At 42.6% G+C, this 24,022-nt stretch overlaps 1 protein-coding gene across 1 annotated transcript in view; it reads left to right on the top strand.

Moving 5' to 3' along the window:
* Positions 1-24,022, top strand: part of myo10l1 (myosin X, like 1) — a 43,892-nt gene that overhangs the window by 6,769 nt on the left and 13,101 nt on the right. The window contains exons 2-24 of the mRNA XM_086155586.1: positions 6,380-6,478; positions 14,111-14,269; positions 15,742-15,929; positions 16,516-16,650; positions 16,772-16,896; positions 17,010-17,023; positions 17,145-17,229; positions 17,543-17,649; positions 18,565-18,694; positions 18,777-18,895; positions 19,048-19,194; positions 19,339-19,439; positions 19,704-19,770; positions 19,977-20,069; positions 20,154-20,222; positions 20,297-20,379; positions 20,666-20,768; positions 21,396-21,476; positions 21,561-21,685; positions 22,157-22,274; positions 22,403-22,509; positions 22,627-22,930; positions 23,014-23,862. Of these exons, the coding sequence (XP_086011712.1) occupies positions 6,380-6,478; positions 14,111-14,269; positions 15,742-15,929; positions 16,516-16,650; positions 16,772-16,896; positions 17,010-17,023; positions 17,145-17,229; positions 17,543-17,649; positions 18,565-18,694; positions 18,777-18,895; positions 19,048-19,194; positions 19,339-19,439; positions 19,704-19,770; positions 19,977-20,069; positions 20,154-20,222; positions 20,297-20,379; positions 20,666-20,768; positions 21,396-21,476; positions 21,561-21,685; positions 22,157-22,274; positions 22,403-22,509; positions 22,627-22,930; positions 23,014-23,862 (3,408 nt within the window). The remainder of the gene's footprint in view (positions 1-6,379; positions 6,479-14,110; positions 14,270-15,741; positions 15,930-16,515; positions 16,651-16,771; positions 16,897-17,009; positions 17,024-17,144; positions 17,230-17,542; positions 17,650-18,564; positions 18,695-18,776; positions 18,896-19,047; positions 19,195-19,338; positions 19,440-19,703; positions 19,771-19,976; positions 20,070-20,153; positions 20,223-20,296; positions 20,380-20,665; positions 20,769-21,395; positions 21,477-21,560; positions 21,686-22,156; positions 22,275-22,402; positions 22,510-22,626; positions 22,931-23,013; positions 23,863-24,022) is intronic.

Raw genomic sequence — 24,022 nt, 5'->3', positions numbered from 1 at the left:
ATAATCATAATATCAACAATAAAAATCATTGCAAAAAGACCAGATCATGTGCTTTTTATACACCAAGGCATTTAAATTAAATCTGACAGCTTGTGAACATAAGTTGAGAGGTCAAATGCAGGCATAAGGGGATAGCAAATTAATGTTGCGCTACTCACAATGTACTATTGATATGATAATTGATATTTATTCCTTCCTTTATTTCTCTTTTTATAGCATATTGATAGGAGTAGGAAAACACTAAAATCCAGCAAACTAATATTGATAGGAGGAGGAAAACATTAAAAGCCAACAAACTAATATTGATGAATAAATGCACAACAAACATCTGCACACGAGGGCGCCATATTATGAACAACCATAACAACCATATATTCTGTGCTGTCCCTCATCTGTCTCAAATGGACAGAAAGGCTAAAGTGAAATGACCAAGCCCAAGGAATCACAACCCTATGCTTTTTTTCGCTGTGGAAACAATGTAAAACTCATGGTTAAATGTTTTTTTGAACACCCCGACCTCCAATGCCACATTGTGATCCATTTTGAAGAATAACATTTTGCAAAGTCTAAAGGAGCCACAGCATTTAATAAGTATATTTCTATTTGAGCTGCTCCATGTTAGCAGGAGCAGCTTTCCCATGGCAACAAATGAGGTGCAACCTGATAAAATAGATGAATATCATATTGTTGAATTGTGGATGGCTGCCCGTTTGTCTTACACGTGCGATCTGATATTGTGGAAAAAGTAGCAGAATTAAAAAGCCGAAGTGCGGAACAAACAGTCACAGTCAAAGCCAGCTCTGAGATACTTGTGTTCTCCGCCCCATTGTTGCACATCAACCTGCTTTTTCAATACATTTATTAATCTATGTTATATGTTTACCTCCCATTTTCCTCTGACAACTGCATTATTTCACATTTACCCCCAAGGGTTTGAGTTTTAAAAAAAAAATTTTTTTTATGTTTTACAGCTTTGCCATCGGTCAGTTGTTACCTCAATTGTCTTGGCTGGAGATCAAGTCCTACCAGCTCTTCTCTCAGTCCATATCAACCTTTCACAGTTTTCCAGGGATATTAATGGTTTTGTTTGAGCCCTTCACACCCAGTAAAATGACTTTAACAACTGGCAGAATGCAGAGAGCAAGGTTTCAGCTGTAGGCCAGTCCTTTCAGCTGACTTTTTTAAATCCTTACTCAGCCAAAGTTCTGCTCTATCCCGCTTTTACACCCCGATGCACAGGTTATGTTTATAAATGACCCTTGAATGTGCTGTCGGAGTCAGAACGCACGCTGACGTTGATCAAATTTTCGGATCAGGTGATTAATCTGTGTTTGCTGAGGCGTGAGTGTCTCTCGCGGAGACTGTTTCGGGGCGACGCCTCAATCGAATGGCGCGTCCGTGTATTTGATCGCTCAAGCAGAAGGTCTTTAGCTGGAACACACACACTCACGCGAGGCGGCTTGAATTTGGTTATTAAGTCATGAAAGGCTTTAGTTATATGAGAGCATTCTTAATAGTCCACCTGTTTATTTGTTTTCAATAACACGAGTGATTCACAGTCAGTGCCCTGAGGAAATGAAGGCAAATGAAAACTTTGGTTACTAGAGACGAAAAATCGTGCCGCTTGGCTCTCAGGTGGTTGTTGGATATTGAGGAAAAGATCATTGAGGGTTCCTCGCCCCCCCGTAGAAATCACTTTTCTGGCCTTTTTTTGCAAAATTCACATTTTGCTATATGTTGACTGAATCACCCATATAGCCATAGTTACCAACCTATTGAATATGAAACATTTGCCAATGTGATATGGATCAGTACCTTAACATGAGCACTTCGAATTCATAAAATGGTTAATTAATATACTCTAATTGTAAGGTGTAATGAAGGAAGAGGGACAAAGAAGGTTGTAAGACCAAAGTGCTTAAACCAGACTTGCCATGTAACACATGGTGACTCTCTGGTAAAACCTGTGCTCTGCCATCGGTTTTACTCTAGGGAAAGTACTGAAGGTTATTGTCATGCATGGCCATCCCTGTCTGTCTGGACCAGTAATAGCAGGGGGAGGGAAGGAGGAGAGGACCAGGAAGAGGATAGTGTTGCTGGGTGTGTAGGTTGTAACGCTGGCAGGTCGTTAATAACCCTCCGCCTTTCTTGCTGGTCTTACCCCAGAGATTGCACGGCAAAGGCGGGGGTGGGAGTTGGGGCGGACGAGGGGGTGGACGACATCGATCTGGCACCGAGACCAATTTACTTAATGCCAAGAATGCAGATACATTACCGGTTTATGGATGCACATGAGATGAGCGGAGGGAGGAACATTTGAACGAAAAGTCGTCGCGCTCATATTATGAAGTGTGCCAAAAGGTCCAGTATTAGAAGTTGAAACGGGGTCACAGTCTGTCACATGAAACAGAATCCAATGAAATGGTGGTAAAGTGAGAGCACAGAGCCCGAGGACAGGGGCAGGTCATCGGGTCAAACCATTGCATCAACATCATTACAATGGCTTTGTGTGCTGGAATCTGACAGGCAGACAGAGGAAACCGTCCGACTGTCCGGCCTCCGGGAGACGACATCTAGATGAGACTATATATAGAGCGTTGTTGAGGAGAGAACAGTGACAGCGAGGAGCGGAGGCTCCTAAATTTTTCAATTTGCCAGAGTGGTTCTTTGTGTATGAGGCTCCTTTCCGCGAAGATCTGAGTGAATTGGAAATAACAGCTAGTGGCTGCACATTTTCAACTCAGCTGAGACAATTCCAGGCAAAGATTCATCTAAATTTATCATCCTCTTTGAGCAAAATGCTCAAACTGGCTGGGATGTAGATGATAGACTGCGATACTGCTTACAGCAGGGGTGTCAAACCCAAGGCCCGTGGGCCGGATTAGGACCGTGAACAGGTTTAATCCGGCTCGCAAAGCTAAAAAATACCAGGTTTTAGGAGTGAATTGAACAATAGGTACGTAACAATAGTTCATATGTCATGATTTTACCCATCCAGCCCACCTTAGAATAGATTTTTCTCTGTGTTTCCCCTGAGCTAAAATGACTTTGACACCCCTGGCTTACAGGTTCACGACAGAGTGACATTCATTCAGTGTAGTGCCAGTTCACCAGGTAAACAGCAGGCGGGCAACACGGGCCGGACAACCAGAAGCTCCAAAAACCAAAATTCTGAGCAGGGCTGAAAAATGTTTATTTGGTGTTCTTGTTTTTGAACCAAAAGTGAAATAGAATGCAGTGATTGCAGTTATTAATCTAATGACTCTAAAATTTACCAGAGGAAAATGAAGACATTTACCACATTCGGTGCACATTTGCAAATGCAGCTATTATTAACATACCTTCTAAATTGAATGGTCATTTATCCTCTGCTTATATTTGTCTTGAAAAACAAACTGCATCGCCCTAATGCATATTCTGTCAAGTACTTAAAATGTTTTGATATGGTGAGGAATCCTGGAGTGAACATTGATGAAGATGAGTCCTTCAGGTCAGTCAAGGACTGCCATTGATTTTAACTTAACATTACAAATATTGGACATTACGTGCGCCGAACAAAAAAGTAAAATATTATCGGCTGACAAGTTTGCTGCTGCAACAAATCCTATTCTCTCAAATTTGTGCAAAATGCAAATGACAGTATAACAATAAAACATCTAACTCCTAAACCGGCTTCCCTGATTGCGACAGAATCAGAAATGCAATTTGAATCCTCAGCATTACTTAGTAGGCAATGTCTTCTTGACAAATGCTCATAGTGCTCTGCCACCCCATTAGAACACCCTCCTCCGGGAATGCTGGCCCACTTGAGTTTCTCCGGTCTTTAGCAGGAGAAAAGACAGAGCCTTCAGCCACCGGAGTCCTCTGCCGTGGAACCAGCTTCTTCAGGCTGACAATCTCGTGATATTTAGGGGTTAAAGGGAGTCTCTTTCAGAAAAGTCTGCTCTGCGTAAAGCGGACCCTTTTTCTATTATTTGTCGATGTGGTTGTGCAAAGGCATATAAAAAGATGAATAGAAAAGAATAGACCGTATTGCCATTGCAGAGCATGTCAGTGCAATGAAATTTGGTTGTTAAAAATAGTTTGAATTCAACTTAGAGATCCTTGTAATGGTAACAACTGTGTCCTTTTGCAATGGATGTAAGAGTATCCCGGTGTTCTGTTCAGACACCCCCCCACTAAATCCTACCATGAGCCATGATTCTGACTGTATCTACCTGGTTGACTTTGCTGCCTTGGGCCACAACTGGTTTTCCCCTGTGCTTTGGGATGTCTGATAGACTTAAAGGAGAAGACAAACTGAAACCAAAAGAGAGAGGAGATATTCCAAAGAGAGTTGTCAGGGAATGCTTTAGGGCATGAGACCATCTGTTGCTGAAGCACTGCATTTCCACTCCTTCTTTGTTGCAGAGTTTGTTGTATTTTACACACCTGGTGCTGCACAGCGCTCCGCCTTAGCTCAGACCTCTTCTCAACCTTTAGCATTTACTTGTGAAAACTTTAAAATTTTACCTCCGATGCCTAAAGAAACATTCATATTTTGCCTAAAGCGGATGTTTTCGTCCTCGACTGTTATCACCATATTTCCAGTTATTTATTCATTCGTTCATTATCTATATCGTTTTTCCTGCAGTCAGGGTTGTGGGGGGCTGGAGCCAATCCCAGCTGTCACTGGGCAAGAGCTGAGGTTGTGTATTGGTCACAAGTTGATCACATTATTGACTCAACCATTCACTCATTTATACATTGCTGCAATGCACTAACTTAACTATCTACTAAATTGTCTGTGGAGGTCATCAGTCATCCAGGTCTAAATTCTTGTCAAAATCTTCTTGTCATGACAACTGTACGATGCCTCATGCAAGAGGCTTCTTCAGTTCTGAAGAAGTGGAGCAGAATTTATCTGCTAATTGTCTGTTCCATCCCAGAACTTCCCATTGGTTAATCTCCAATTAAAGAACATCATTTAAAACAGCAAACAAGCTAGTATGAATATTAAAATAAAAACAGTATAATATTTTGCTTTCTTCTATTTAAAATGCCGGACATTGATAAGAATTATTCTTTGAATTACAGCAGCTGGTTTAATAAAGCCGCTGTTAAAGTCTTGTCAGCCTCTCAAGGAGAGAATGAGTTGAATAAAGTAACAATTTCTTTCAGTAACACAGAAAAAGAGCTTACCTGCCTTTAACTACTCTATAATTCTGTCATACAAAGTCCTTTTTACCGTTTTTCAGAAATGTTTAAACTTAAGCCGCGTTTTGATGCCAATTAAAGTATGATATTAGAAGCAAGTGGATTACCACACTTACTTACGACACAGAGGTTCTGCAAACACAGTTTCCACTTAAAAAGATTCAGAACATTCGCGCTAGTTAGCTATTGCAAAAACACACATAAAGCAGACGGTGATACTCACTAAAATACAATATAATACATTTCATCTTTTCAGGCTACAAACTTTGTCTCTATTCTTCTTACTGGTTTATAGGACTGTCTCAGAAAATTAGAATATTGTGATAAAGTTCTTTATCTTCTGTCATGCAATTACAAAAACAAAAATGTCATACATTCTGGATTCATTACAAATCAACTGAAATATTGCAAGCCTAATATTGCTGATCATGGCTTACATCTAAAGAAAACTCAAAAATCCCATCTCAAAATATTAGAATATCATGAAAAAAGTAATTTTTGTTTTTTTTTAATTGCATTACAGAAGATAAAGAACTTTATCACAATATTCTAATTTTCTGAGACAGTCCTGTACACATAAAAGCATGTAATTTTTTTGCGCAATAAACGCAACCGAGCATAGATTTCGGGAGGACAAATGTTGGAGATTTGTTATCTTTATATTATTTCAGTGACCCCGTTGACCCCGTCCCCCCACACACACTCTGTTTGACTGTGCCCCCTTTTTTTAGGGGTTTGAGGTTGAAGGTTAGAGACAGAGTGAAAGAGGGCTTTGTGTCCGTGGAGATATGTGGGAGCAGCATACTTCCTCTCTGACACTCAAACACACGCGTGCACAAACACACACACACACACACACACACACACACACACAGACAACCTCTGCTGCTTAAGCATGGTAGAAAACCAGATGTCACAGTCGCTCATTTACCACATCTGTCTGGGAGCTCATTGGTGTGACACTTCCCCTACAGATGTAGTTTTTATTCACCTTAACGGAAAACACTGATCTAGCGCTCCACTGGCCTGAAAGCTCAATATGTTGTTCGCTTGCAGATACCCCAAACCTGGACACGGACACAAATCCAGTTGTGGGGTAAACACATGCTGTGTATATGATACGGTCGATGTTGTCCAGTCAATCAAGCTGCCTGGCGTCACTTCTGTCTTTGTGTGCTTTCAGGGGGCCCGTGTGTGGGTCAGAGAGAAGGAGCAGCTGGTTCCCGCCACCGTAAACTCTTGCGGAGATGGAACCCTTGTTGTCACGACTGACTATGGAGAGGTGGGTGTCGCCTCTTCCCTTCCTCACACATTGTTCGTTACCCCCACCATGTAAGCCTGTTTACAGCGTCACATTTCTGATATTTTTTTTTTATCGACTACAACGGTGCAACTAAAACTGAGAAAAGAATCTAGAGACTGTGATTGCGAGCTGCGCAGGTTCGTCCTCTCCTTTGGGAATCGATAGAGCCTCCTGGTCCTGTGGCTCGACGTTCCTCCTCCTCCTCCTGTTCCTCATGCATATGCAAACTGCACCACTGACATACATTCGGTCCAAAGAGGAGACCAAGAATAAACGGAAGCTGATATCAAGACAACGTTGTCTTCAATCCCTCTAAATGGCAAATGCCCCCCTGCCAAAAGCATGTAACTGAAGGTTTAAATCTCATGAAGAGCACTGTACAGGACTGTCTCAGAAAATTAGAATATTGTGATAAAGTTCTTTGTCTTCTGTAATGCAATTAAAGAAACAAAAATTACTTTTTCATGATATTCTAATATTTTGAGATAGGATTTTTGAGTTTTCTTAAAATGTAAGCCATAATCAGCAATGTTAAAATAATAAAAGGCTTGCAATATTTCAGTTGATTTTTAATGAATCCAGAATGTAGGACATTTTTGTTTTTGTAATTGCATTACAGAAGATAAAGAACTTTATCACATTATTCTAATTTTCTGAGACAGTCCCGTTTGTGCATGCACAGACTTTTTGTGTCAGAGGGGACATGTGCACATCGCTGTTTGGATTTAATGTTGTTTGTTTTTTTTTGTCTTTTTTTATGGCCAATGTGTTTGGCACACATACACACACACACACACACACACACACACACACACACACACACACACACACACACACACACAGTTGGCAGTATTTGGATGTAGCTAATAATAGATGTGGTTCTTTGGCTTTCACTCAAGAGTCTCAATCCTCACATCATACCCTCAAAAACATCCACATCCTCCACATTCACTTTCATAAACATGGGGTGGATTTATCACCGTTTAGATATGAAATGACTAAAAGTACGATCTTTCCGTGAACTGCCTTCAGTGAATCTGCCAAGGGATACGAGGTGGACTGACCAGCATTTTCCCAATAAATAGACGACTCATTATTGAAGCATAAATTCTTGTTGCTCTGGATTATAAATGCCCTCCGCTTCTCAACCCCCATCCAGATCTGCCTGCGTCCCTCTGCTCTCCCTCTTCTAGTTGTTAGTGTTTAAATGTTGGCTCCCCTGATGGTGGTGAATTTTTGATGGAGAATCAGCAGGATCGGGGACTTTACCCTTAAAACCGTGAAAACGGTGGGATGCTCTCATACCCGAATCCCTGGTCTCCCTGGAGTTCTGCCTGGTGCCCTTTTTGACTCCTGCAGCCAGAGAATACAACAAATAGTAGAGCAATGAATACATTTTTCTGGAAAGTAACAATTAAAAAATAGGGATGTCATCATATGTAGTACATATTCAATAATATAACTATGGCTGCAAAACCACCAGCCTTCATGTCGAATCAGCATGACTTGCCGCAGGGGATCATGCAAGTACTTACATCGGTCTTTGTCAATTTAGCTTGCATTCCCTAATGGGAATTCATCGCAGCTTTGCTACATGCATGCAAAAGTAAACAGAAGACTTCCTGTCAGGATTTGGGAAATAGTGTGACTCTCACCTCCTGAGCAGAATGCCATCCCAACACCTAGTACTTCACTTCCCAGAAATAGCTCTGCTCAACTGGTGTCACTACCCATCCCTTAATGGAAAGTTCAAATTGTATTAATTTGATTAAAAAAATCATTGTTTAATGGGATGGGAATGGCATGACCTCTTTCCATCCATTAACCTGCTTAACTGGGATTGCGGCGCTGGCTAAACAATGCAAGTGTTCAACCTAAAATACACAAAACTTCTGCAACCCATTAACAAAATTCTCCCTCTCTAAGTATGAGGGAAAATATTTATATTATTGCTATATAAATTTATATGCGGCTCGAATATCAAGCACTGAGCAGTAATTGTTATCATAATAAGATGCATCAACCACTTAGTGGTACCATATTAGGTTCTGCGTGTCACAAATCTAATCAAAATATACAATATGTTCCATGTAAACCATTTTGGATTAAGGTGTATCAAAGTATAATTAAGTGTAATTTTGCTCAGTTAAATCGTATTCCATGAGACTGTTGTCAGCGAATGATGAGAAAGTATTATTTAAATCTGGAGGATTTCATGTGTTAACAGATGTCATGCCACTATCACCTGTTCAAGGAGATTGTGGTCATCAAATTTATTTATAAGATTGTTTATATTGCATCAAATACGGCACACACACACACACACACACACACACACACACACACACACACACACACACACACACACACATACACACACATCGCTTTTTAAAATAATTTCATTTTGTAGATATGCACCAGTATATGTGTATGTATGTCTGTATATCTATCTATCTATCTATCTATCTATCTATCTATCTATCTATCTATCTATCTATCTATCTATCTATCTATCTATCTATCTATCTATCTATCTATCTATCTATCTATCTATCTATCTATCTATCCATCTATCCATCTATCCATTGATCGAGCTATTTATCTCTACCTTGCTCTGATAGGGAAATGGAACAGTAGCAAATGTCTGTATTGGTAATGCAGCCAAAAGTATGTTAATACATCATGCTGTTATCAATAAAAAAATCTCACAAATTTCGACCACTATTATCTGCCAAATCACTTAAAAGTCTACTTTGATGAAGGTCCTAGAAATTGAAAGTATTTTTAATCAATATTGAATTTAGAAACTCCTAATTGTTTTCCTTTTGTTTAATTTTGTGGAGTGATAACATACAAAACAATGCATAATGATTTTAAAGTTGAAGTAAAATGCAAAAAAATTTGAATATTTAAATTGCAAATTTCATTTTGTTCAATTTACATGATATCCAGTTGGCCCGCACACAAAAACGAAATAAGAAATGTGGCCCGGCACCCAAAATAATAGCCCACCCCTGCTCTAGATCTTCATAGTTTGAGATTGTAAGAAATGAAATCAGGCAGAAACTCCCAACCTGAGGTCCTACCACCGGAGAGTTTAGTCAGTTTTCAAAACAAGCAGTCTATGCATTACTTTGTGCATGAATTCTCATGCGACGGTTTATGCCAATAATCTGACAACCGTCGTGACGATCTGTCTGACCTCAAATAGAGATCCAAATGGGTTGCACTGCTGACGAATAAGAATCGATTTCCAAATATCTAAAGGAGCCGCGCCAAAGGAAATGAAATGAGCCTCCTATAATTGATGAAACCTTTGATATTGGAGCACAATGTCAGCTTATACCTTTTTCTTTTATGTGTAATTTGAGGCTTTACCATGAAGAGAAAATGATTAGATTAGAACAGATTAAATCAAACTTTAATGAACCTGCAATGAAACTGGGTCACTAAAGAAACGGCACAAAGTTAGATAGAGAGGCTAAATGAGAACTTCAAAAGTATATGGAGAATCATAGGGGATGAAAATATAGAACATGGAAAATGATAGATATACAAAAGACGTTCAAATGCAGACAAGTACTGTAAGTGTCCTCATTGTGTTCAATGTCTTCCTTGCAACTGTTCTTGTAACCATTCAAAATTTATTTAAAAAAAGTGGTACATTCTGGTGGGGTCGCCATGGATACAGGCATAAAATCTTTCCACGATGCTTTAGTTATGATGAAAGCCTCCTTATGACAGTTGACAAGGAATGTAAAAATGATTTTCATACTTTAGCCTGTAGACGTAGAAGATGCATAAAACTGAGACTGCACCGATATGCTCTCCTTCGCACATATACAAATATACATAATTACACACACACACATATACACACATGCCTGTGCACACATAGTCTATGTTCGCAAATGTGCGCGATATGTGACCTGGATTTTAGTAGCTAGCATCAAAGTTGCAGCGAGAGCTCACTCAAGCTGAAAAGGCTGCAGGGATGCCTCGCTGTTGCGCGCACCATCATAGTAGAACCGCGGCACACACTTTCAAAGTACAGCTAATGAAAAGTACCATTGTCTGGTCTGATCCAGCACAGAAACCAGCCAATGCATCTGTTTGATTTCCTGACCCACATTCTTCGAACAGTCTGATACCTCTAGATGCTGAATCAACTCGCTCTCCCTGGATCTTTTAGGGCAATTTGATACAGGGGCAAAGATATGCAAACATAAGCTCACATCCCTCTGCAGTTTCCTCCTGTCTTTCTGCCGTGCATCATCCCTGTCTCTGCAACGTCCCTTATCTGTGAAGCAAAGAGGCAGAAGTTTCCCTGAGGGATGGATGAGTGCGGGGCTGCCAAATATTAAAGGATGATGACAAATGACGAATGAAATGTGTTATCCGCCCTGGTGCTGAGCGGCTGCTGTGGGGCAGAGAGAGAGCATGAAGTTAAATGGAGTTAAGAACTGTTTTAATCTTTTCTCCTCAGTATGAAGTTCTATGGAAAAAACAAAAAATACAACAAGGCTAGGATGTTGTTGTGGTAGTCTGCTTCTACCTTCAAAATGCAAAGTTACATTTTTAAGTGCTCCTCACATTATCCAGTGTCTATTTAGTGATGCCCTGATTTGTTTGAAAATGATAACAAATATTTAAACATAATAACAAATGAATTTCAAAGTGCTTAGGGAGTTTATTCCAAGCATTTATGTGAGCATTTACCATTTTTATATGAATGTAAAATTGACAAGATGCACTTATTCCCTTAAATCATGTAGTAAAGAAGATAATCTTTTGTTGAAATTGATATTGATATATCAATATAAAAATAACGATATTATTTTTTTTCTTACATTAATCTTTGGAAGCCAAATCGTCCATTCAAACTGTACATATGGATGCAGGTGTATAAAGTACTTTGTGTTTCTGGTGAAATAGAGGAATGGGGAATATATAGGTCACAATGCCCAGAGCATCCTATCTCTCTCCCTTTCTGTGCAGCCCTCCTAACTACACACACACACATACACACACACACACACACACACACACACACACATAAACACACTCTGGCTACAGCTAACGTGAATTCAGATGAAGAGGCTCGCCTCCGCCAGCTCTCCTGAATCATGCAAATCAGATTGACGGGCTTTACAAAAAGACCATGCGCACTGTTTCTATACGTGTGTGCGTTTGTGTGTGTGTGTGTCTGTGTGTGTGTATATGTGGTGTGTACACTGTAATTTCACATCTTTCTTCTCTCTGAATTATTGAAAAAGAAGCGTCCCATTTCAGAGCAACTGGGAGTCAGTTATTTTCTCACGTACTGTAAAAGTGTGAGTGTTTCACGTTTGGGATGATTTTCACTGTGGAGCTTTAAAGGGACGTCTCCCGAAGCCCATTAGTTGTTCGTAAACTTTTGTTTTCTTTCCTTCTTTAATTTGAACGTTGCTGCATTTCCCTTCAGTCGCTGACACACTTTCTCATCCGCAAGACACTTGACGTATGTGCAGATGATTTGTCACATTTCCCATAAATATTCCGCTTTTGAAACAGCTGAGCCGGGTTCGTCCGGGCTCTCCGGTTTCCTCCAACAGTCCGAAAACACGCTGGAGATTCATCAGAGAACCTTTGTGGTCCAGGCGTGTGGATGAGGGGGTGAATGTTTGTATTTCTCTATATGGCATGTGGATGAAGGAGTGAACGGTTGTATATCTCTACATCTATCCCTGTGATCGACCGATCCAGGGTTGACGCCCTACGCTGACAGCTGGGATAGGCTCCAGCACCCCCACGACCCTGAGTGCAGGATAAGCAGTATAGATAATGTACAAATGATTTTACAACCTAAATTCTATAAAATATTTACATCTTAATGTGTGTCACTAGCACGGCACCTCTTGGGGACGACAAGTGTCGTCTGTCGCATGTAAGATGTGCTGGCCAACTGTGAAGTATAGAGAAATTGGGAAAAAAAAAATGGTGTTGAAATGTGGGGGATGAAAGGGTGCCAGGCTCTGGGAGGCGGTGCGGGGAAAATAATGTAGAACGGGATGATATGAGGGAGGATAAGAGAGTGAGCGAGTGAACACAGACAGTCAATTGATAGATGGGGGAAGGGATGAAAGCAAAATGACACAAAAGGAAGGAAAGATGAGAGGCAGAAGTTGGAGAAATGAGGGTAAGCAGGATTCAGAGAGAAAAGGCAGGCGGAAAGTGGATGGTAGGGAGAGATTTAATGGGGGAAAGAGTGGGAGACGAGTTGGAAGGCTTAAACCGACGCTCACTGAATTGGATGCAGAGTGAAACTAGGCCTTCTAGGGTGTGTGCAAGGTGGGTTTCCTCATTGCTGCACACCCAAAAAGTCCCCCTTTTGTGATGACAAGCTGCGACTCAAAGAACCGTCAGACGAGAGGAACTCACATCAGACACTGATATAAACAAGATCTCAGACTCACGGCACACTTACACACAGTGGGAGGGCTGCCGGATATGTCCATTAAGAAATACAAACTCGTACTTGGTAGCGGTAAGGAATCACAGAGCTTTATTATGAAATGATTATTTCTGTGGATGGGATATGCACGTTTAAATAACCGCATCAAACTCTCTTACGGACAGCAACTTGTGAAATAATGATAAGAGTGAGTGTGTGTGTGCATGCAACAGCTCTGAGCTTCAGGAGACAGCGTTACTGGAGTGAAATGCATTCATTTAAGAACAGGATGTTTGAACGCCTTCAGGGTAGCCCCTGCTGCCACTCTCAGCAGACTCTCAACACATCTGTTATGGCAATACACACAAACACACACACACACACACACACACACAAGTAGATACAGTATGCACAGGATGGCGATTGGCTGCAAGACTGAGTTGACATATTAAGTATACAGTATATAAAGGGCGCTGATTCTATTCTTAGACAAATAGCCTTTGCTGGAATGAATGGCCAACCTTTATGCTGAAATAGGACCATTATCTCCTATCTGTGTGTGTGTGTGTGTGTGTGTGTGTGTGTGTGTGTGTGTGTGTGTGTGCGCTGAATGCAATACCGAGGGACAGATATCATCATCACAGCATTTTGTGTGTATTTGACCTGAATCTGCACCCTGATGCTTTCACCTGTCAGGTCCAGCAGATCACAAGGCTTGCACTCTCTGTTCACTCTCTGTTCATATCCCCTTTTTCTCCTCTTCTTCCCACACAAGCGGTTTTCCCACTCGCTGGGTGACATGGGGGAAGTCTGAGTTTGTGTGTGTGTGTTGCTGTGTCGGTGGATACTCATGATCTTTCGGATGAACATGATCGCATTACTTAGCATCATTATGACTAATATTTGTGTGACATTCCACAGTATAAAGACAAGGTTATAAATTTTTTTTACATATTTTCCAATGACTTCTTTTGTTTTTCTCTTAAGATATGAGAAAAGGTTTTCTTTATTTATAGTTCATGAGCTATTACTTTATATCCAGCCACTTTGGTCGTCTGAACTACTTTGGTTGCAACAAATTCACTTATTATATCAGGGTTACGAAATGTGAAATACAAATCTGAAGAAATCAGATACGAGATGAATCAAATGACAATGCGTGCGTCTTTGTCTGACAGGCGGTGTACTTGCAGCAAGCCGAGGTCACCAGGGAGCGGGTTTACGCCATGCACCAGTCCAGCATCGATGGCGTGGAGGACATGTCCTCCCTCGCTGAGCTGCACGAAGCAGCCATCATGCACAATCTGTACCAGCGTTACCAGAAGGACAGCATCTATGTAAGTGCATTCGGGTAAACACGTATGAACGGTTGAGTGTGATGGTACGTAACGTCTATGCCCTCTTCATTTCCCGTATCTTTACGTGCCTGAGGCTTTTAGCGGAGTGCAAGAATAATAAGTGTATTTGGCAGAGAGATGACACCGCATCAGAGTACCGCAGTCAAATCAAGTATAGAAATATATATATATTTTTTTTACCTTACCATTTGCAATTATTCCCATGATGCAGAGTGCTGTGGGGATTCTTAGAGAATCAGTCCACATGTGACCCTGAGTGCAGGATAAGGTATAGAAAATGAATGAGTGCAATATATTTCTGAGTACGGCCACAAAGTATAGCAGTTTTATGGTATGAACGTAATGAAAAAAAGCAACCACGATGAATGAGTTTTGAAAGAATAACTAATATTCTGATAAGGTGCTTAAGAGTAACTCAGTAAGAACTTTGAACCAAAATGGTGGTCCAGCAGCAGGGACTTTCTCTTTTGCGCCAAGCGGGTCACAAATGCCTTCGTCAAGCATGCGGTGCTACTTTCAGGTACAGAAGATCCTTAAAAAATAAAAATCGCGGAGGGGTAGCACCTGTTATTGCGGAAGGCGAGAAGACAAAAACAAATGACTTCTCTACATTCAGTCGGTTGGAGGGAGACTGAACATTCACACGACTGCCGTGGGTCCATTAACACTGAAAGTAATGAGAGCCAGAGATAAACATTAAGTATATAAAGCTCGTAAGCACTTTATATCCTCTTGAGTGTGTCGCTTCTAATATTCAGTAATTCTCTAAATAGGCTAGGATGCACCGGGGTCCACTTTCATCCTGACATATATCAATCACACACCAAGCTAGTTTTATCACCGCCGTCAAGAGAACTATTCTCGAACTCTGGAAAACCCAAGAGATTACCGACGTACAGACCTAATCTAGATGATGAAATATTGCCCATCCACAGATCTCCGCTAAGCTGATCATAAGAAATTTCACTGTGAGTTTTGGCCGTGTGTCGCAACGTGTTTGCATTCACGCGCGCACGTGTCCTTCTGCACGTGGTTTTACGAGTCAATGGAAGCTTTATTTCGACTTTGGCTTTTTAAGGCAGTAAAAGGACAACAAGGTGACTTTTGAAATAAAAAGGGAAATCTCCATCATCCATCTCGATGTTTTGCAATAAAAATATGATTTGCGTCTCATCGCTGCCACTGTCCGATCGCCCCCCCCCCAGCTTCGCCCCCTCATCCCGCAATCCAGATTATTAACCCAGAGAGGCTTCTCTGTTTCATATTCATCAGTATTTGTATTTTTCATCTGTTTTCATGAGAGCTTTGCTGCGGTACAGCAGACTCAAATTTGGACGTCAGCATTTTTAAGTCTTTTAAGAGCGAGAGAGGCGGAGAAATTCAGGACAGCAGAGAAGGGATGTAACACATAAAAGATAAATACTACGGAACATGTCCTGGGTTCTTTCCAGACAAACATCGGCAGCATTCTGGCGGCTGTGAATCCCTACAAGCAGATCTCCGGTTTGTATGACTTGGAGAGGGTGGACCTTTACTCCAAGCACCACCTGGGCGAGCTCCAGCCGCACATCTTTGCCATAGCTAACGAGTGCTACCGTTGCATTTGGAAACGCCATGACAGCCAGTGTGTGCTCATCAGGTGGGTTTATCTTTCTTTCACACCTGCTGTGTTTCTCCGCTGGCTCCTTGTTTTTGGAAAACCATATATGCAACGACTCACTACGCCACTTGAAGACTTACTGTACATGCAATGGATCAGAAATCTGTCTGACACAATACCCGACTTGGCAAGCAATCAATCCAACTTTGCAAAGTGCTGGGATTAAGATATTTGGCTATTACAAAAATGCATTCAAATTTTGCATGTAAACATCTATGTAGACTGCTTTTGCAAAAAGAGGAATTTTCATCTTGAAGGCGTCAAGCCCCGATAGTTTCGGGAACCCTAAAGTAGAACTTTGTCTGGTTGAGGCCTGGGATCTCTCACAAGCCTCTCACATACACTCAGGTTCATTTAAATCTGCCCCTTTATTGAAAAAGACTTGGATATCATGTCATATCTTCCTATCAAACCTTGGTATCAATCAAATGTCCAGAGAAGTTTATAAAAACAGAATGTCGGTGAAGGTCACGCTACGTTTATTTAAATTGCACTGTGTGCTGCGTCTCCACGCGCGTGTGTGTGTGTGTGTGTGTGTGTGTGTGTGTGTGTGTGTGTGTGTCAGTGGCGAGTCAGGAGCGGGGAAAACAGAAAGCACTAAACTGTTGCTGCAGTTTCTGTCGGTGATGAGCCAGCACTCAGCCGGGACTCCCCAGTCCGAAAAAACCACCCGCGTGGAGGAGGCCATCGTACAGAGCAGGTAAAAGATGACTTTCCCTTGAAAAGTAAAAGTAAGAAGAACCGTATTTCCAATGGAGGCCGTTGAACTCGGTTCAGCACCGCACTCGCAGATCAGTACGATGCAACCGCTGTCGTTCCAGTCCCATCATGGAGGCGTTCGGCAATGCAAAGACCGTCTACAACAACAACTCCAGTCGTTTCGGAAAGTTCATCCAGCTGCATTTCTCTGAGAGCGGAAACATCCAGGGAGGCTGCGTCATCGACTGTATCCCTTTTTTAAAAAAAAAAATTTTATGCAATTCAACACGCCGGTATCTCAAAGGGTTTTTATAATTTTGTAAATGACAGCTCTGCTTCCTTGATTCTGTTCCCTCTCAGATTTACTGGAAAAGGTATCAGTCCGCCTGGCTCAAGCGTGCTCACGTGTTTTTTTTTTTTTTTAATCTTTCAGCTGTGATTCGTTTGTTTCGAGCGTCACATCGTTGGCCGTGTTGAAATGTGTTTTCTCTCCAGAATCGAGTGGTGCGGCAGAACCCCGGGGAACGTAACTACCACATCTTCTACGCTCTGCTGGCGGGAGCTGGCAAAGAGCATAAAAGTAATGTCCGAAGTTTATAAAATTTCACTTTGATTTATGAGGTATATTAGTGTAGGTCCGTGGTTGGAATCATACCGGGGGTCTTTCTGTGTGGACTTTGTCACCGGATTCTTTGTTTTTTTCTCCCAAAATCTAAACACGTTCATTGGAGACCCTAAATTGTGCAGATGTTTGAATGCTTGTATCGTCAACCCTTATAGGGGCAACTGGACTTATCGTCCCTCCTTGTTTCTATCCTGCCACGATGAGATTGGACAACCGCGGTGACAGAGATCCTCCACAAACACACACTGATGCGTATGTTCTCCCTCAGGCCTCTACTTCCTGGAGGACCCGCCCGAATCCTTCCACTACCTCAGTCAATCAGGATGCCTGAAGGACAAGAGTCTGAATGATAAAGAGCTGTTCAACAGTGTGATGGTCAGCGCCCTTTTAAACACATTCAGTATTTCAGTGACATGTTGTTTAGTGCATTTCAGTCATGATACATATATATTTTTATATGAGTATTTATTTTTCATGCATGATTTTGGAAATCTGTCCAAATTCCTGGGATAACCAAAAATAGAAAAGGGTATCACACAAGATTTATACCAAGCTTCAGTCTAACTATTAAACAGTGCTAACTTTGATTCCATACATGACAAGTTAAATACCACAGCCAAGCAAAAAATTAAGTTAGAACTATGAGAATCACGTTCACACGCCCGCCAACGCCAGATCCTGAACGTACTTCGTTTTACCAGCAGAGGTCACTCCATGTGTCTTATGTTGAGAGTGCACGAGTACCTTTTATTAGAATTCCTGTCGAAATCTTTTTGTCATGGCAACCGGACTTGAATTTTTTCACTTGAAGATGTTTCACCCCAAGACACCCCAAGATTTTGACTAAAATTCACCGTGACCTGGATGACTGAGAGCCTCCACATTCCTTTTATTGGGATTTTCTCAGTCTTATTTGTTTGAAACGTGTTGGGCAGCAAAAGCGAGCTACCACCGCTCCTTGAATAACACAAAACAGACAGAAAAATAAATCGTCTTGTCCAGGGACGACAAACTTAAGGCCCCCAACATGAACAGCAGGTACATTAACAGTAGTTAATATGTCATGATTTTACCTGTTCCACCCACTTGAGAATACATTTTCCCCCATGTGGCCCCTGAGCTAAAATGAGTTTGACACCCTTGGTCTTGTCAATCACAATCCCTCAACTACCTGTGCCTTGAAACACAGAGGCCGGGATTCAAAAAATGAGTCCGAACAATACCCAGACGGGATCGGTCCCCTACGATTTCTGCAGCTACTGATATCTGCTGCGCCTCCTCCCCGTGCAGGAGGCGCTGAAAGTCTTGGACTTCACGGAGGAGGAGATCAGAGACATGTTCAAGCTTCTATCAGGGGTCTTACAGCTGGGAAACATCGAGTTCATGACGGCGGGAGGAGCCCAGATCACCACCAAGCAAGGTCAGCGGACAGCTAAACTCACAGCCTGTTCGAGAAACCGACACCTTCACGTAGCGTAAACAACCTCTGCGTTTCTTTCCAGTGGTCACCAATGCCAGCGAGCTGCTGGGCCTGGATGTCTTCCAGCTGTCTGAGGTGCTGACTCAGCGCTCCATTATCCTTAGAGGAGAGGAGATCTGTTCTCCACTCACTATAGAGCAGGCCAGTACACACACACACACACACACACACACACACACACACACACACACAGATACACGCACGGGCTAATCAAATCCCCCCCCCTTGGATTGATCTCCTCCCGACGCACTTGCTGTCCTGACATCCCTTGGGTTTCCCTCCGACCACCTCAGGCTGTGGATTCCCGTGACTCGGTTGCCATGGCGCTGTACTCCCAGTGCTTCTCCTGGATCATCCTGAAGATTAATCAGAAGATCAAGGGGAAAGAGAACTTCAAATCCATCGGCATCCTCGACATTTTTGGCTTTGAGAACTTCGAAGTAAGACCTTGAGCCGCTCTGTTGCACACATACACACACACACACACACACACACACACACACACACACACACACACACACACACAGGCACACACGCACGGAGACATACACACGAATACCTAAAGGTTTTCCTCTGCCCTTCAGGTGAATCGGTTCGAGCAGTTTAACATCAACTACGCCAATGAGAAACTTCAGGAATACTTCAACAAGCATATTTTCTCACTGGAGCAGCTGGAGTACAACAGGTCTGTTTTCCGACACACTTCCATAGAAACCAGTGACAGCCGAATCTGTCGCTTCTAGTATTGACTTAAATTTAATAATACCCCCGTTTGCATACCCATATCATAGAGTTTTGTTTTCCACTCCCTTCTCTTCGTGTGCATGATGAAGTTATAACATCCCATCCTCCTGGTATTGAACGGAAGTCAATGGTATCTGCGGCTTACCTTTTGCCAAAAGCCATCAATCAAACAGTTTTGTAATAACAGTTCGGGTGATGTTTACAGGGAAGGGGTCCAATGGGACGCCATAGATTGGATGGACAATGCCGAGTGCCTCGACCTCATTGAGAAGGTAAGAAATGGAGGTTTTGCTCATTTTTTGTCGAGTTTTTGCAAATAATCACGAAGATGGTTTAGCTTTGTTAACAGTCATTATTTTAGGTGACATCTGGAAACTGAACTATCGACACCGAGCTTAGGGGCGAGAGGTATTTTCCTCAAGCTCCTTTAAGAAGATGCTGTTTTTTTGTTGTTTTTTTTTTTTTGCTTCCTTTGTAGAAACTGGGATTGCTTGCCCTGGTGAATGAAGAAAGCAGATTCCCAAAAGGCACAGATTTCACCCTGCTGGAGAAGTTGCACAGCAGACATTCGGTGAGTCATTTTCCCAATTGCATGAAGAGTTGAGCCCAACGTAAATAGTATATATAGCATAATATCTGTGCTCTTGTTGCGCAGACAAACCCCTACTATGTAAAGCCCAGAGTTGCCGACCATCAGTTCGGCATCAAGCATTATGCCGGGGAGGTGAGTTGCGTAAGAGTCCGTGGAAGACGTGTGAGTTAAGACCGCTTGACGTTGAACTGCCGTGTCTCCGTCAGGTCCTGTATGATGCCAGAGGGATTCTGGAGAAAAACAGAGACACTTTCAGGGATGATATCCTGAACATGCTGAAAGACAGCAGGTGCCATTTTGAACCTGCACTTTAACTTGTATTTTGTTATTTTTTTACTGTTTTTGATGCTTCCTTATACTTATTTCTTCCCAATATAATATTTCCATGCATCACATTAGTTTAAACATAAAGCACCTTTTAATCTGAAGATAATTAGAAGCTCTGTACATCATGATTTCCTCTCGCAGCAATAGTAGCAGTCGTATGATGATTGTAAGGAAGGTAAATCGTCATTGTAGACCTCTCCTACAGATACCAACGGCCTTATTTGTACGATGTCCCTTTTTCTCCCAAGGCTGGACTTCATTTATGACTTATTTGAGAAGGTCGGGAGCCGCAACAACGAAGAGAAGATGGGAACGGCCAGGCGTAAACCTACTGTTAGTTCCCAGTTCAGGGTGAGTAAATAGCACAAGTATCACATTTCGACCGTGTCTGATTAATGTCTTTTCACATGTTTTGTGACGTGTTATCCACATATTTTCCTTCCCTTAGCTCTTAATGAAATGTACATCAATAACATGAAAAATGCCTTGCATATTGTTTTGATAATTTAGCATGTTCCTGTATGTCATGAAAAAAGCCATTATTATGTAACAATTGTTTGCTTTATCTTATTTCCTTGTCTTGTATAATCTTGTATCTATCCAACCATGTTAAGCCCTTTGTATTGTATGTTCATGGTGCGGAATAGTTCATATCTAATATGTATTATTACTAGTAGTAGTATTATTTTTAGTCAAATTACTAGTATTATTGTGTAGAAGTAGGGCTGCAGAAATTAATTATGATCATTGAGGCAAACACCCTCAAGCAACTGTCCTTATAAAATAAAAGATTGATTTAGGCTGCGATAAATTGATAATAGGCAAACCGGAGGTATCTATAGTTACATATTCCCCTTCAATGAGTTAGTTGCAATTTGAGCAAGTTTTCGCTTTCAGCCTATAAGGTCACACACCGATTCACAATTGTTAGCTTTGGACAGAATCTAAAATGTTTAATTTATTCGTCTTTCCCCTCAGGACTCCCTCCACGCTCTCATGGCCACTCTGAGTGTATCCAACCCTTTCTTCATTCGCTGCATTAAACCCAACATGGAAAAGGTCAGCCCTTTTCCCGCCTCACACACAATTAAACCCCCGATCATCTCCGAACTTGATTCCAATTTTTTTGTTTTTTGTTTGCAGAATCCAAATGTGTTTGACCCAGATGTCGTCCTGAACCAGCTTAGGTATTCTGGGATGTTAGAGACAGTCAAAATTCGGCGTGCTGGCTTCCCTGTCCGCAGAACTTTTAAAGACTTCTTCATGCGGTGAGTAGCTCTTTAGGAATTTAGATGTCTCAAGGTATTTACCTACATAATTTTTTTGAACCAGGAACCTTCTTGCTATGTCAGTAGATGTGCGAACCACTGTGTCTCCGTGCCACACGCTTTCTTATAGTATACCTTTGAATTAATACACATTTTACTTTTAATGCAAACTAAAACTACGTTCCTGACAGGAACACTGAGAGCAGTGCTTGTACCCCAACCCTTAGTCAGTGTCCGTTTGAAAAATATCATCCCGATCGGCTATTTATTGGCAATAGACGCGTGGAAATTGCGGCAAAGCAACACCTGATGCTCAATAGAACTAAAAATTATAATCAGCAATAATCAACAATCATCACTGCAAAAATGCAAATTCTCCAAAAAGGTTCGTGTATATTTTGAGACGATGTATGATCTGTCTTTTTTTTTTTTTTTGTTAGTCACTTCATTTTCCCCCTTGTTCCCTGTCAGGTATAAGATTATTCTTAAAGAGAAAGTGGCCTCTGCGGGGGACGATAAGAAGAGGACCACAGAGCTTTTAACAAAATATGACAAGACCAAGAAAGAGTGGCAGCTGGGCAAGACTAAAGTAAGATTTGCGGATTCACTCACTGGTGGGAGAATAAGTTTACTCGCAATTAGTTGTGCTAAGTTAATGACACCCATCATGTGCCTCGTTTTAGCTCTTTCGGCTAACAGTTAGCATTTGCTCTGCAGGTATTTATGAAAGAGTCTCTTGAGCAGCGTTTAGAAAAAGACAGGGATGAAGTCCGACGTCAGGCCGCCATGATAATCCGCGCTCACCTGCTCACGTTCTCTGCCAAGTAAGATCTTTGTTCTTCCTGATGAAACCAACATTATGTACGTGTGTGCGCGTGTGTGTGAGATCGTGTGTATTTTCTTTTGTAAATATCCCATTCTGTCTTTTTTTTTTCCTGCAGGAAACACTTCAAACGCATACGAGCCAGTACCCTCACCCTCCAGAAACACTTCCGTAAGCACATCCAACACAGAAGGTACGCCAAGCAGCGTAAAGCAGCGTTGGTCCTGCAGAAACACAGGCGTGGACAGGTGGCCCGCGCCCGCGTCAAGAAACTCAGAGAGGAGAAAAAAAAGAGGGAGGAGGAGCAGAGGAAGAAAGAGGAGGGGGAGACGAAAACAACAGGTGAAGGGGAGGAGGAGGAGGAGGAGGAGGAGGAAGACGAGAAGGAAGGAGCGGCAAAGATGAACAATAAAGCCGCAGAGGCAAGTGCCCTGGTGTTTTAAAGGTTTTAAAGCTGTGTGTGAACGTCGGTAAGTCGAACTGTTTCTCCCCCACGCCCCTCTAGGACGAGGTCCGGCAGATGGAGGAGATCCTGCAACTGGAGCGAGAGATAGAGCGCTTGCAGAAGAAGAGAGAAGATGAGGTGTCGCAGCTGTGCGAGTCCTCTAAACAGGAGCTGCAGCTCCGCAGGGATGCCGAGCTGAAACGGATGAAGAAGGAGGCCTCCCGCAAGGCCACGGAGCTCATCGACCTCCTGAACTTCGGAGGCGTGGATCCCACGCTAGCCGCTGTCGGAGAAAAGGCCGCAGAGGTTAAAGCTCCCAAAGCTGGAGGCGCCACATCGGGTGAACCCAAAGAGGAAGAGGTCGACGAGGGTTTCCACGCCGAGGAAGAGTGCATCCCTCTTCCTGACTTTCCTCCCCCTGCCGAGACCGACACCCCCATGGACCAAGCCATATTCGCTCACCTTCCTCCTCCCCCGCCCGCCTTTGCCGAAGGCATGTTGCCTCCGGCGGCGCCTCCCCTGCCTGCAGCCGCTGTCGCAGGCCTGCCTCCCCCTCCTCCGCTCCCTCCGCCAGAAGATGGAGCCGCGGTCCCTCCTCCTCCCCCGCCGCCACCCCCTCCCTCGGGAGCAGAGGCGAACGAGGGGAAAGATAAATCCAAAGCGGAGCCAGAGAGGAAGGTGAGCATGGTGGAGAGCCTGGTGGACGGAGACGAGCCCATATACAGCATGCCCGCCGACACGGAGTCAGACTACGACCAGGAGGAGGAGGAGGGGTCCGTCAACGCCGGGGACGACAGCTCCATTTCCGGGAGCAACCGTGGAAGCGCTGCCGTGGCGGACGAGGAGCACCCGAGGAAGTCCACCTGCACCAACGCCAGCGTGGAGTCCTACAGAGGCAGCTCTGACTCTGTGAGGACACACACTCACATGCATCTTCACATGCGTGCACAGAAATACGTACGACCAGCCATCCAGTGATTATTTTCATTCTTTTTTCGAAGGAGTTCATTCTCATGATATTCTCTTTTTTTCATTCGTATAATAAACCTACTTGCCCGTTACTTTAGGG

The sequence above is a fragment of the Fistularia commersonii genome, chromosome 1 (genome assembly GCF_037954325.1).
Source record: "Fistularia commersonii isolate RoL2024-O1a breed Wild chromosome 1, RoL_Fcom_v1.0, whole genome shotgun sequence".
NCBI classification, from domain to species: Eukaryota; Metazoa; Chordata; class Actinopteri; order Syngnathiformes; family Fistulariidae; genus Fistularia; species Fistularia commersonii.
Note: the sequence above shows the minus strand (reverse complement) of the source record. Positions and strands in the feature narration are given on the sequence as shown.